The 14650-nt window shown below is 47.1% G+C and overlaps 1 protein-coding gene across 1 annotated transcript in view; it reads left to right on the forward strand.

Annotated features, from left to right (window-relative positions):
* The window catches only part of TTC7B (tetratricopeptide repeat domain 7B), a 222981-nt gene that overhangs the window by 164644 nt on the left and 43687 nt on the right, over positions 1–14650 (forward strand). The window contains exon 17 of the mRNA XM_044918052.1: positions 14006–14146. Within this exon, the coding sequence (XP_044773987.1) occupies positions 14006–14146 (141 nt within the window). The remainder of the gene's footprint in view (positions 1–14005; positions 14147–14650) is intronic.

The following is a 14650-nucleotide window of genomic DNA, read 5'->3' on the forward strand; positions in this document are numbered from 1 at the left end:
GATGCCCTCGAACAACAGGAGAACTGAACGGCACAGCCTCCAGGCCTGGCCACTGACCGTTTTATTGTTGTTGTATGATCCCTACAGGATGATTCTTGTAGGAATCCCTCCAATTGTTCACTGGCCCTGCTCTCAGAGCCCCCAGTTGTTGGTTTGCACACCACTGATTATTTACCCAAGAGGCCAGGGAATCAGAAATGTGGAAGGCCGTATTAGGAGGCCTTATCAATGCTGACTGGTTGTAAATGAAGGTAGAACATTCTGAAATGACAATTGAAATCAGAGAGACAAAAATGAGGAAGAATCACCTAAAAATGGAAAGGGAGCCTCCATCTTGATTAAGAGAGCCCAGTTTTCTATAGTTCAGCTCCGGGGCAGGCAGAGGGCCAGCACATTCTCATTCATTCACCTTTGTGGATGGCCTGACTTGTGAACGACCCACAGATTCTGAGTTTTGATTCAGAAGGTGCCATAGAGAAGTTTTGCTCCCATCCCTGTGCCTCCATCTTGTTTTTCCCTAAAGGTAACCACTTTTATTAACTTTATGCTTGCCCTTCCAGTGTTTTTTTCATGCAAATAATCATAGATATGATTTCCCATGCCCCCCTACATGAAAAATAGCATAATACTGTGTAGATACACCATCCAGCACCTGGCACTTTTCACTTCACGGCATGTCCCGAAGACCCCTCCATACCCACCTGCAGAAAATGTCCACGTTCTTTACGGCAATGTAGCGTTCCATGGCGCAGACTTTACACTCCGGGCTTCTCTGTCCTGAGGGACCTCAGCCATCTTCCTCCTTCTCTTTGCCACAGTCTTCAGTGCACATGAGGGAGGAGGCTGGCCAATTTTGAATAGCACTGCTCATTTAGGAAAGCAACTGGGCTCTAGAGGAAAAGAGAAAAGGAACTTATCCAAGGTCAAAATGGTCCTGAATCGAAACAAAGTGACCGAGGTCAGCTATGGTGTGAGAGGACCCAGCCCTGGCAGGTGACAGCTCGCTGATAGTATTGGTCCGTGCTGCACCTGGTGCTTCTCTCCTTTCCTGAATTCCCTAATTTAAAGGGCCCAGGCATCCAACACGAGCAAAGCCGCACAGTGCTGGCATCCACAATGACTTGGCCAAGGCCATGGTGAACCTCTACCACCATGACCCTGTCCGTTCTCAATTACCCAGGGTGTAGGTAGAATCCTTTGTGAAGCCCCAGACCCTCTTGGGTCACTTGTTTTTGTGTTCCAGAACTAAAATTTCGTTCCTTTTGGTGTTTTTTTTTTTTTAATTTTCTTTTGTGGAAAATTTTCAAATATACCAAAACAGAGGCACCAATATAATGAATCCCCATGTACCTACCACCAGCTTTCAACGATTAGTATTCCTTTTCCATCCATCACTTCTGTCCCATACTTCGTTTTTATACAGTATTTTAAGGCATACCCCAGACATCATATTTTGTATACTAAAATTCCAGTATATATGTCAAAGAGATGAGAACTTTTAAAAAAGAGAAGCACCATGTTATTATTATACATCTGGGTCATTATAAGGTACGGGCTCAGCATTATCAATTTGGGAAGTGGTTAATTAACTAGGATATGGCTTTCCACCTCCAAAATCGCCCATATGAACAACTGTGGAATAACATAAGGGGAACCCATGTCTAGAAGCTTTGGACTGGCCAAGTCCACTGTGGCTAATAGAGTAGGCGTTGGTTTCATTAAGTGGATGTGGCAAATTGAAAAAGCGCCCTAAACAACATGATTTCCCTCCCATTGTCACCTCTGGCTCCCCTCCCCCCACCTCTAATAGGTCCCAGCCACAGAAAAGAGGAATTAGATAGAGTGACAGTCTTAACGTTGAAGCTATGAATCATTGTCTTTTCTTAGGAATAAGTTGGTAGTTCCTTAAATAGAGGATGAAAAAAATTTTTTTTTTCTTCCTTTTGCCTACAAAACAGGATGTGGAGTAAGGAGATTTATCTTTAATCATTGGTAGATATTACCAGACACCTATCTAAAGCAAAATGATTCTTTCGCCTTGAAAGTTTGGTCCATTGTGTCTGGGACAATTTTTCATTGTGGCCGCGGTGGTCTCCCTGTTACTGAATATGTCCCCACTGGTGAGGCATGAAAGTGGCGGTGACAACTTCCTTTCCACAGTGCTCAGCCTGTGCACCCGACCACAGACCAGCTTGGAAAGCTTAGCCCTCCATTGTCACAATGCTGGGACCATGACCTATGGTTACACCTCAGTATCTCTACCTAGGAAAACCTTCACTTCCAAGTAAACTTTATATAAATGCTTCTCATAAAAAACAAATCTAGGAATAGCCAAGGTCTACACCTTTCCAATTGAAAAACGGTCTCCTCTAGAATGTCCTGGATATTGTAGGTTAAAGATGTATTATTTTCAGCGGATCATGCTGCCGAGTCTGTGCCCAGGTAAATCTGAGTTATTTTTATTCCATGGTGTTGTTGCAGAACAATTAAATAACCAGTGGAAAAAACAACAAATTTGTTTTCTTCGAAAAGCACTTGTATTCTATTGTCCAGTAGAGGAATGATTGTGTATTACATGACCTCATTTTCTTTGCAGCTTATGTGAGTATATTAAAAGCTAGTTTATTTTTTTCCTTTGTGTCTCTAAAGCTTTTTTTTTTGCCTTTATCCTTTTTTTTTTTTCTCTTTCACTTTTTTAGTGTCAGATTCCTCCTCCTCCTCCTCTTCTCTTTCAAGAACCGAATCTCCTCTCCACCTGTTTGTGTCTCCTCATCTTCGTTCTCATCCCAAACCTGACATCTTTGTGTGGCCCCCTGCAGCTCATTCATTCAATGACCCAGGTCCCCGCCAGGAACCCTCTCTGTGTAAACATGGTTTATGGTTTTTCCTTTCTTGTTAGACCTGCTTCATTTGCCTGATGTTTCATTTTCTGATAATCTTCCTAACTGATAAGCTGGATAGGAAACTCCATCAAATTTATCTGAGAGAAAAATCTTGCCAATTTGAAAATCCCAAAGCTGGGTGGGTCAGAAGGAGACATTGGTACCCAAGTTCCAACCTCCTCTTTGAAAAGTGAAGGAGACCTATTTTGAGCAGGATACAATGCCTCTGGTTCTCAGCTACTCATATGCTTTCCTGGAGTTAATATACATGGATAAAAATCCCATGTTTTAAAAAGGCAAATTAGAACGTTATGCACATAATTTATTTCTATATATTTCTGACTTTTCTATTTAGAAATTAATGTAACAAGCATACAGTGATCAAGGTGATACTGTAAAGATAATGGTCATAAGCCCTTTAAATTTGTGGTTCTCAAACTTTACTGTGCATTAAAATCGCACAAACAGCTTTGAAAACTGCAGATCCCCCGAGCCCCACCCCTAGAGTTTACGATTCAGTAAGCCTGAGCTGGAGCCCAGGCATGTGGATTTATAGAATCCCCACTGGGGATCCCACTGGCCAACGTGTTAGGTACTTCATCTTGAGAAACAATGCTCTAAATTGTTTTCCATTTGCAAGGAAAGAAAATATAGGGTTTGTGTGAAAACCTATGAAACTATTCGGAGAAATTGGACAGTGTTTTAATCTAATCTGGCTTTTAAATAATACGGAAATTTCAAAGTCTGTTTTGTGGTGCTCGGGGACCTGTCCATTTAAAAAAGAAACAAACAAACAGATTCCTGTATTAAAATGAAACACTGGTTGATCAAGGCCTTAAATGGGACTTAAATGTGGGTCTCACCAGGAGGGGCCAGGCTTGCCTCCTTTCACTCATTTGTTCAATGTTCGCTTCTGCGGCACTGCCAGAAAATTTAATCTCTGTATCCACGATTTATAAGGGCTCATCTCTGTCCCAAATGCTCAGTTATATGCCGAACAAAAGCTCCTAAGGGGAGCCTCTGTCAGAAAGAACCACTTTCTCTAATATGCTCATCTTTCTGATGGCTACCCTGCTGTGTTAAACTCACACACACACACACACACACACACACACACACACACACACAGTCAGGCAGAAATGAGACTATCCTCTAAAATAAATCATCCAAACCAAGAAACACTCTGGCTTTACTGAGCTGCATTTTAAGTGTTCTGAACTTGGCTTTCATGGCAATCCTGGCTTTATGAAATGCAAAACGAAGATGATGTTTATAAACTGCTTATGTAGTTTTTAATCCATTTCTTAAAATAGACATTTTCCCTTTAATACAATGCCCACAGGCAATTGCCACCTTCAGCTTTTCCGGAAAAGTTGTTGCGCACGTTGCCTTCTGCCCAGTTTTCTGTCTTCAAATGGGATCTTACCCGTTCTAGAATAGCATGATAGATTCCCATGGCCTGGCCACTCCTGTTGCACAACAAACCCACCTACCTCTACCCCCTGCCAGTGTTTATCTTGTCACATCCCACAGAGCCCTGCGTTCCTTCAAAACCTTTGAAGGCTGAAGTCCTGACTCTTCTGTGAGACACCTGATACCCGCTTAATTAGTAAATTGTTAGGGGCGATGAGCACCCACTGGGTTTTCTGCTGAATGTGCTGTGTCCCAAGCAGGGCTCAATTGTTTATTCTTTGTGAATCTCTGAGTCATCTCCTGTCCTTAGGGAGTGCCTTGCCGGTACCCAGGTGATGTGCCCAAGAATCTTTTTCTCCCCCATAGCTACCACATTTAGAGAAGCATACCATATATTACCGATAAATGTAAAATTTCTTGATTTAAAGTGTAATGAATTTGAATCCCGGCTCCTTTCCTGAGGACAGATAGCCAAGGCCTGAAGTTCTCTGAATTTCTCTCTCCAATCCTTGGACTTCATAGGAGCGAAAACTAGCCCAAATCTACAAACTATTGGAATCATGATTAGGGTTAATGGTGGAAAGATCCGAAAACCGCTTGTTTGATTATTTTTCCCTTCCCTTTGGAATTTCCTGCCCTGGAAACAAAACACATTACATGAATTCGTCAGCTTTCATGTGCTGGGTGAACATTTAAATGTAGAGGGGAATGCCCAGTTGGCCTTTCTTTGGTTTCCAAAAGAAAAAAAAAAATTGTTAGTGGAAAAACATGTGTCACTCTTGAACTGAAATCTAATTTGAGACAGCCAGACTTACAGTTGGAAGGTTATTAGAACTCTATTTGCTTTTTTAGCCTTAATTTTGATTTTTCAAATGTTTTGTTTCTTGGTTTTAATTTTTGATTTGATTTGTTGTTCCAAGGCAACTCTCCAGAAGTATACTTTCATGGTTTTCCCTCCCTTTTTTCAGTTAGTAAGTAGTTTACCAATCTATCTATTAACCTTTCTGAGGGTCTCCAGAATCACGCTTCCCTCCACCATGGAACGTGTGTTGTAGTTGTCCATTGTGGGGAATGCTGAGATGACGTGGATGTGAAGCTGCCACCTGCTTGCTCACTCTGCCACCTGGGGCCCATGTCTCCTCAGATGCTAACGCATCCCCCCTACACAGACTCTACCCCTCCCACCCCCTCCCAGCCCCACCCCCCCCCCCCACCCCCCCCCCCCCGCAGCCTGGGTTTAATCACTGGGGAGGCGGTACTTCTCTGGGAGGGACTACAGAAGGAGGCAGTGCAGGAAAGAAGTCCAAGTCAGGCATGCGGTGGATTGGCCACAGCCCCACTGGCGCTGATTGGAAGTGTGAGACACTCAGCCTCCCCAGTGCAGGTCATCTGTGAATTTGGGGTAGAGGGAACCAGTTGAACCTTAAATTTTTTTTCCAGTTCAAACGTTATTGCTATGTAGAAAAGCAACTCTAATAATTAATTTTCCTTAAAAAAGGTGAAACAGACATCATGAGATATAACCTGCATCTACCCAAACTGAAAGGAGACTAAGCAGTTCCCCGGGCGTAGGACTAATACTTTCGATGGTGTTCTTTTAAGGAGGCATGAGTGAGTTATTTTTCCAAGGATGTTTCCTAGACTGCTGATTCTCTGCGGTCAAATATTTTTGAGCAATATTGCATCTCCCTCTTAGAGACTGACAGTGCATATTGGCGCATTAAAGGCTCTGAGAAGTCCTGCAGTTTAAAAAAGTCAAGGCTCTGAAGCTTGACCCCTTGTTCCCCAGCTAATTTCATCATTTTCGCACCCTATGGAATCCATGTTCCAGGGGCTGCATTTTGAGAAATGCTAATGTATATAGTGATCCAGGGCATTGGAATGATCTGAGCCTTTACTGCTTACAGCAAATATTCCTCTCAGGGAGATGACTTCCTCCCTCTGAAATCCAGCTCAGCTTAGATGTGACTTTATTTCTGGCTTTTAAAAGTGTCCATACAAATAAAATATTTTTAAATGAATAAAGTCCGTAGTAGAAGAGATATGTTTGGTATTTTCATCACATTAGGGTTCTTCAGGAAAAAAAAAAAAAAAGTTTCACTGCCAGGGTTCTTTCAAATCAGGCTCCTCAGATACATTAAAAAGATTTGATTTTTCAGAAAGTCGGGTAACATTAAAATCCTCAGGCAGCCCTCATTAGTTACAGTGAGGCTTGATGCATTTATACAAGGGACTTAGTTATCTTCCATGGAAACCACCCCAGCTCTCCACTGTCAGGAAAGCTAGGTTCAAGGACCAGTTCGGCAGAAGAACCCAGGCAACTCAGTTACTCTCCCCGCACCTTAGCTTCCCTATCTGTAAGGATGTCAGTCTACTAATTCTGTTCATGCACGCCTTTATGGTATGCCAGGAGCTCATCCTGATCTCTGAGCCTGGGTCAGGTACCCCCTCCTGAGTGCCTGAGGGCAGCTGTGGCCCCCCGCAGGGAGGTGGCCGCCAGGTAGGAGGAGCCCTATTGGGACGCGCTCTCCACTCCTTAGACTTGGGGACCCCAGGTGCCCCCACTCTTCAGCGCTCTCGCAGTCATTATCTTGGAGGAAAATGCGTGTTGACATTTTATTCGCCTCTCCAGGAAGGTGCTAAAATCAGGAATGCCGACTTGGGTTCTTGGCTCGGTTTCTTCTATCCAGTGATAGGGAAAACTGCTGCTCTCTTTAGGAGCGAGTAACCCTGGGGAAGAGAATAAGCAGATTCATGACAAAACACACCTCTCAAATGAAATACGGTTGAGGAACAAATTCAAGGTCGTTTTTTCCCTCTTCTTTTGGCTAGCATTTCATTATTGACTTTGCATTTTCTGACATTTAAAAATGTATCTCACGATCAGGAAATGACTAGTCAGTGGGGTGTACATTTCACCCTCTGCTCCTGCTTAACAGAATAAAGTCAAGTTTTTAGAATCTGTATATGAAAACGTTACTCCAGTGATGACCCCACTGCTCTTGAGGGGTGGCAGTTAAAAAAATTCAGCCCTAATGATTCGAGGATGAGCCTTTTCTTGCTATTTTAATGAAATTAAAATTAATTCTCCCCAATTAGTTCTGTGGTGTCTTTCTTTAAACGAGATTGAAGAGAACTTTAGTAGGAGATTGACGAGTCAATAATAAATAGCACGCAGATAGAAGTTAAGGAGTGTGTGTCCAGTAATGAGACTGTCACCCAAACTGGGGAGGCTTTTCCCAGAAGCTGCATTCAAAGACAAACTTAGCCTTCCCCAGGCACTTGAGTCCAGACACACAGCCTCATGAATATGCAACAGGGAGGGTTTCTAATGGAAATGAAAGCATCTGCCTGGTGTAGTCCTCCAGAAGGTACTGTCTCCAGCCCAGAGCCGGGCTCAGCTCACTCCAACAGCTAGCATCTTCCCGCATGCTTGTGAACGGCTTCCCGCCACGCTTCCCGTGTGCCCACCTGGCCCTGCCAACACCCGTCAGCAGCATGCCAGGCCACCCCCGCATGCCCACTGGTGGCCCTAAACCCCAGTCTCCCCCCCCCCCCCCCCGACCGCCTTAGTGGTGCTCCTTCCCTAAAGCTTTCCCCCCTTCAGGAGAAGACACATCCTGTCAGGTTCCCTGTGCTTGATAGTCTGTTAAAGTCACATGGAAATTGTGATCTCGTCTTGAGACCGTGGGTTTGGCTGTCCTGATTTACTTGGCTGTCTTAATCTCTTTCCCACTCCATGGGAAAGTTATTCATCAGAGGAACCCGCAAGCAGGAGAGGCCTCATTGTCCGTGGGGATCGGGCGGGAACGGCGGGCACCTGCCAGGCGCTGGGGACCCACGCCCCTATTACACTGGCAGACCGCCTCAGAGAGCAGGGAGGAGCGCCCCCCAGCCCAAGTCCGCCTCCTCAGAGAAGCAGGACTGCCTCCAGCAAAGATGGGAATTGCCCTAACATCTGTGGGGGGGTGGGGGGCAAAATGTTTAACGGTTAAAACCAAAAAGAAAGTATAGAGACAATGTGCCTAGCTTGGGGCTTGATGTGAGAGTGGACCGTCCTCGCTGGCTCCCGAGCTGCTGCCTCCTGCAGCCCCGGGGACGTTCTGGTTCTTCGAGCGCAGGTGGCAGGTGAGAGAGGGTCACTGGGCTGCCTGCAGTCTGCAGCATCGGACTGATTGTACTTTCAAGCCCTGTCTCGAGAAGCAGACGTTCTTTTCCTGTTAAAAATGAAAAACTGTAAGCAGAGCTCTCTAGCAAGAATGCTTAGTCATTCCGATTGCTGTTCAGTATTCGGGGTCCCGAAGAGGTGGACCTGCTGCCTCTTCCTTCCCTGTTTGAATGGTCTGGGGGGCACAGCTTCTCAGAACTGAGAGCCGAATAAAGTCTAGTGACAGATAATCTGGAATCATTTCAGAACTGAGGGGCAATAAGTCCGGAGGTTCATCAGCCGGGGAGCGGGGGGTTATGGAGCGGCTCTGTTTCTTTTCCGAAGAACGTAGGGAGCACAGGTATCTGCTGCTGTGGGATTAGCCAGGGAGAAGGTGGGTGCCCAGCAGAGAGAGGGGACTTGGGGCACGGCCACGTGCTCCATCATTCCATATCCGTGCACACCAGGCATCTGAGTTAATGCTGGGGCTGGGAAGCCAAGAGCAGCCCAAATCCCAAGCAAACTCATGTGAGATGTGCAGTGAAGGATTTTCGTTGCACATCATGTAACACTTGTCCCTTGTGCCTGGACGCTGACACCTGCCCAGGCACCAGGTGGGCAGAGATTGATCTAAGATCTAGTCTAGGTACGACACGCTGGGAAGCTGCGAGCGGAGAGGGAGGTGCACTCCCTTCAGACGAGAGCCGATTACCCAGTGCCACCGGAACAGTCCGAAGGACAGCTAGACTATAAATAGAGGCCATGCATCCAGTGACCATGCTTATGAAAGTAGCCAGGCCATGTCTTACGCCTTGTGCCTAACAAGGTTGTGGCCTCTGAGATCCCTTTGAATGGTGAGATGGGGTTCACATGCGATTGCGCCCTCGGAGGTCCGTGTAGGGTCGGCCACAGGGGTAGCATGCTTTGGAGAGAGGATTTTTGGGAAGGCTCCGGCTGTACCAGCAATCTGAGCTGGCTGCTCCTGGTGTCCCATTTGCCTCGGGGTTTCTCAACAGGCTTCAGCACATGACAACAGCCTGGGTCAGAAAACCTCGGGAGGGGTTCAGAGCTCGGACTCATGGCTTCCTGAGGTCAGTGGCCTTGGTTCTGGGTCCTCTCAGCCGTGGGGAGCTGCCTGCCCACTGCAGTCCCCAGGTCCTCTCTGTTGCCTTCCCGTCCTCCCCCACCCCTCCAGACGAAAACCCTGGATGTAGGAATCTGAACAGTTCTTCAGGTAGCACTTTGCCTTTGGATCAGGTGTCCAAGATAACATTTTCTTTAGGGCATCTGGGTAGCAGAGAAGAGAAAGCAGTTGACTTGGGGAGATGCGGATCTGCTCAGCTCCAGGGCATCTGCTGCCCCCTGGACCATTTGGACAATTAGGTCACAGAACCTGGACCAGATTGCCGGGCGCGCTCTCTGCCGCCTGCAGCAGCTCTCGGTTCAGTTGCTTTGCAGTGGCTTTGCAGAGCCTCTGTGCCCTGTGGCTGAGGGCCCTGGGAGAGCACAGCCCTGCTCGGCCTGCAGGGTTACGACAGTGATAAGCACATCTCGAATTAATGTGTTAAATAAGAGATGCTCAGCAGCTGGGCACTCTCCCCGGCTTACCTGTTGAACCTGATTATGGGGAAGCTCATTCCTCCAGAGTCTTGGATTTCAAATTAGAAATATATCTTATATTCCTCCCTCTGATTCCTTTTTTAAGCCTCAATTTGTCCATTTCCCTTAGGGTAATAATCCCTTCCACCCCCACGTACACTGTAGGGATACATTTGCTTTGGTGAGAAAGACAAGGGTTGCTTTAAAAAACAAATGTGGGTTAGAACTAGCATTTCTAGTTGTGTACCTACATAAATCAAAATCTATTTTGGTAAAGTATCTATTTTGGCACTTACCATTTCAGTCCTATGAGACAGTCACTTACAGGCTGTTTTTGTTTTTGTTTTGTTTTTATCAGATATATCCATTCTGATTCATAATGGTGTTTATTTTTTTCCTCCAAATTCTAATCCTATGGAAGAATTTGACTTACTGTATTATTGCCAGGAATAGTAGACGTTAACTCTTCAGTAATGTGGCCCTTATTATTAGTCACCGGCTATTGTTAGCAAATACCCGAATGCTCTAATATCTGTCCCTAGTTTAGAACATGAAGGGTCTCTGCCCTTGCGAAGCGTGTGTTAAAAGGGATCGACTAAGAGGGAAACCCGCAGTTCCCCTCCATATTTAAATGGTGTAGTTATATTAGAGACAGGGGAAAGTCACGGAGTGAGGTGCAGTGTTTAAGCTACTATGTGCCACAGTCATTTGCAGTCCGGGCGGTTGGAGGTGAGGACAGCCACGCAGAGAAGCCCTTTGAGACAATGAAGGTTCTGGCCTCTGAGTCATTGTTAGGCCAGGAGAGTAGAGCACACACACATACTTCCAAAAGAGGGGACCGACCACTCTCTTCCAGATTTCAGACAGTGACATGTCTGTCGACAGTACTCATTCATTCTGCAAGCCTTTACCTGGTAGCTCTCATGGGCCTGGCATGGTCAGCCCCTGAAAGCACCTCGATGTGGGGCCTGCCTCCTGTCTTCTAGAACCACAGTCTAAGAGGAGAGACAGTGACGTTAGCAGAAAACGGTGTGGTTTGTGCAGTGGATAGCCGTACCCACAGGGAGCTGGAGGAGCACTGAGGACCCAAGGCTCACCACCTTCTTACAGGGGAGTGACAGGGAGAAGAAACGGAAGGCTCACGGCAGCCTTTCTGGAGGAGGTGGTATGGGAGCTGGATGTGGAGGCTAGATTCGGAGTTAGACTACTGTTCGAGTCCTACTCTTGCCACCCACTGGCTGTATGACTTTGGACAAATTCATAAGCTCATTAAATCTCAGTTTTGTTGTCTAAAGCATGCAGTAACATCGTTAGCCGCCTCACAGAATTGTTTAAAGGTTAAATCAAATATATACGTAAAGTGCTCATTGGACTGCCTGAAACCTGCCATGCTATGTTCGCTGAAACTGATAATCACTACTGTCATCATTTGCCAGACCTTATTCACAGGGAACCATGTTATTATGTGAATAATTAGTTAATTTAGTTGTGTATAGCTATCACGAAGAGAAGGGACTTTAACAGTGGTTCTGATTAATTTGTTTGCAGACCAAATAGTGAATCCAAAAACCAAAATTAGCCCCTCCAAAAGTCACAGGTCCTCGTAGCAAAGGACCCATAGAACCTAGGAGAAAACTGTTGACTTTTTCTTCAGTATTTGTTTATTATTGTTAGTTGCAAATGAATTAATGGCGAGGTATTTTAAGCATTTCTCAGTTTTGATTTCCAAGGTGGCAAAAACATCAATAGATATAACCCATGGAAGCAAAATCTCTGGCAGGGGTCTCAGGGACTCTGCAGAGTCTATAAAAGGATCCTGAGACCAGGAGAATTGAGAATCAGTGTTCTAAAGAACAAGATCTTCCTGGAACTCTGTTCCCCAGGGTCTTGGGCTGCAGGGAAGCAGGGGAGCTCATGCTCCCTGCCTGGCATGTGTAGAATATTCCTGCAGGCTTTTCTTGACCAAATGTTAGTAAAAACTGCTTTCTGTCTCTCCAGGTGGATGGGTCTCCCAACCACAGAGCGGGATCACTTAGGCGATTAGCAAGAGGCCTGCCCTCTCCCCTAGAGTTAGTGATGCGGTTCGCCTGGGGCCAGCTATGACATCATGGTCTTTTAAGTCCCCAAGGAATTCTGACCCGAAGCCAAGGTTGAGAACCACTGTTTAAGGCAGGCGATGAGAAGGCAAGCCAGCGTGGTGACATCAGAATATACAGCAACCTTGTTTATTTAGCTGACAGTTGCTACTAAAGTTCTCAGGAAAACTGTATCAAATCCTTGTTCTCAAAGTTAAAATATTTCTTTTCCATGGAAAGTCCAAAACAAAACAAGACCAAAATAATCAACAGCAGCCTAATCATTTTGCTGTTTTGATTTTTTTTTTTTTTTTTTTTAAGTAGTCAGACACACTTTGTCTAAGCAAGGGTCAGTCCTTAGCTGAGCTTCGTGAGTTCTGGATCATAATGGCATCGACTGGCGTGTTTTAACTCGGCCTCCGGTTCCTCCTCCTGTGTGTCCTGGTTCCCTCTGCAGGACTCACTGTCCATCCCCAGAGGCGCTCTCCTCTCGCTCGTCCTCGTGGGTGCTCTGTATGGATTATCCACAGAAGGCGGATTCCCAGTCTGGTTTCCGTCTGCCTCCCGTGAGCCCCCTCCACCAAACCCCCGCTGAAGGATCTGAGTGTATTTAGAGGTACCCATGTTTCCTTCATGTTGGAACAGTCAAAGCACAATATGGATGGCCAGCCTCTTGCTGCAAATACTCTCAAAATGAATAAATTGTGGCGCATCTCAAAGCCCCAACAGAAATTATTTTTATGCGCACAATTTTGTCTTACCCAGAGTATAACCAGCTGGGTTCATTGGAGTGGTCAGCATTTGTCTTTATAGATGATCACTACTTGAAACCTTACAATAAGTCGAGAGTTACCACTCACGATGTCGGAACGTCTCTCTCCATGTTACGCTTGTTGATGAATTAAAAATGAAAGAATGCGGCCAGTGACATAAATATCAACAGTTTGCAGTTTGAAATGACTGAGACGCCTGCTCTCAGCTCTGAGGCCACACCTCCAAGAGGGAGCGTGCGGGGGAGAGGTGAGGAGCCAGCCCCCTGTGGAGGGAGTGCACTCCAGCCACCAGGACCCCGTGGAAGGGCAGCAGGACGAGGAATGAGTCATTTGATTTCTGAATAGAAGTTCCTTTACCAGCTTCCTTTGACTAGAGGATGTGCTTGGTCTGCTCCTCTCCTTAGCCGCTTAGGACAACGAGCTTTGCCCCCGAGGCAGACGGGTACCCCTCCTGAGCCCAGGTGCCTTTGCTCTAGCCCATCCTCCCTTAGTGCAACCTTGACAATGGACATCTGCTTGTACGTAGGGCCAACGTGTGCTCTTCCTCCTATCCTTAGGTCATGTCCTAGAATGTGGTTCCAAATCTAGGGGTGTTGGCCAGCTCTCGAAGGCCAGGGAGAGGAATGGCAGGTTGCTGGGTTTGTCTTGAGAATGGTCTCCTCTGTCCCCAGGAGGCGAGGATGACTCCTCCCCCTGCCCCCCAGATGGCTTCTAGACTTAGGCCCAGCCGGCGTGCTGTGTCACTTGCCTTTGTAGCCCTTCATTCATGCCATGTTTCCGCATGAGCGTCACGGCCGTGTGTCCAGCTCTACCCCTCTCCTGCCCCAACACTCGCGCTGTCTGAGACTGAGCTCCCAGATGGAGCACCTCCCACAGCATGTGCTCTGGTTGTTGACTAAAACATTAGCTCGAGCGCAGGATGGAAACTCCCGTTCAAGGCCGTAATGATTGTCTATTTCTTTATGGACATACAACTTGGAAGCATCATGGGGGAAGGAGTGTGTGTTCGTCTTGAACTCGTGTCTGTGTGTGGGAGGGGGTGGGTGGATGGCTGGTCGCGTGGGTCCGTCCTTTTACTTCTGATGCCGTCTTCTCGAACCGCCCCCCCCCCCACAGGCTCTGTCCACGCCACATCCGTGGCGGCCTCCAGAGTGGAGCAGGCACTGTCAGAAGTGGCCTCGTCTCTGCAGAGCAGCGCCCCCAAGCAGGGCCCGCTACACCCCTGGATGACGCTGGCACAGATCTGGCTCCATGCAGGTACTGCCCCACCCCCACCCCCACCCCCACCCCTACCCCCACCGCTGCGCCGGACGCCGGAGGGTCCTGTGGGCACTTGCCTGTTTAGCCTACAACCCCTTTCTGGAGGGGTTTCGAGAAATCAAAGCCTTTGCAGTCACGTGCCAAAATGTCACTACTGCTTTGCAGGAACCATGAGTTTCTCTGTGTCTCCCCATCGCTCCCCAGAACCTGGTACAGAGCAGGCATCCGTGGGGTGGAGATGGTCTGATGGGCGTCTGAGAGGCCTGGGGAGGTCTCTGGGTGCGATGCAGGCTTTATGCCACAGCAGGAGCCGGAGAGCGACAGACACCCAGGCTTCCTTTGCAGGGACAGCAAGGCAGGGTGTCCCAGCCTCAGAAGTCTGGAAGTCCCCTACTCTGCCAGCTGTGTAGACAGGAGCTAATCGCTTCACCTCAGCCTGGCTTCCTCATCTGTGGCGGGGGCGGTAGTAGCCCCCACCTCCTAGGGTTGACGAGCACGGTG

This window comes from Neomonachus schauinslandi, chromosome 9 (assembly GCF_002201575.2).
Source record: "Neomonachus schauinslandi chromosome 9, ASM220157v2, whole genome shotgun sequence".
Taxonomy (NCBI): domain Eukaryota; kingdom Metazoa; phylum Chordata; class Mammalia; order Carnivora; family Phocidae; genus Neomonachus; species Neomonachus schauinslandi.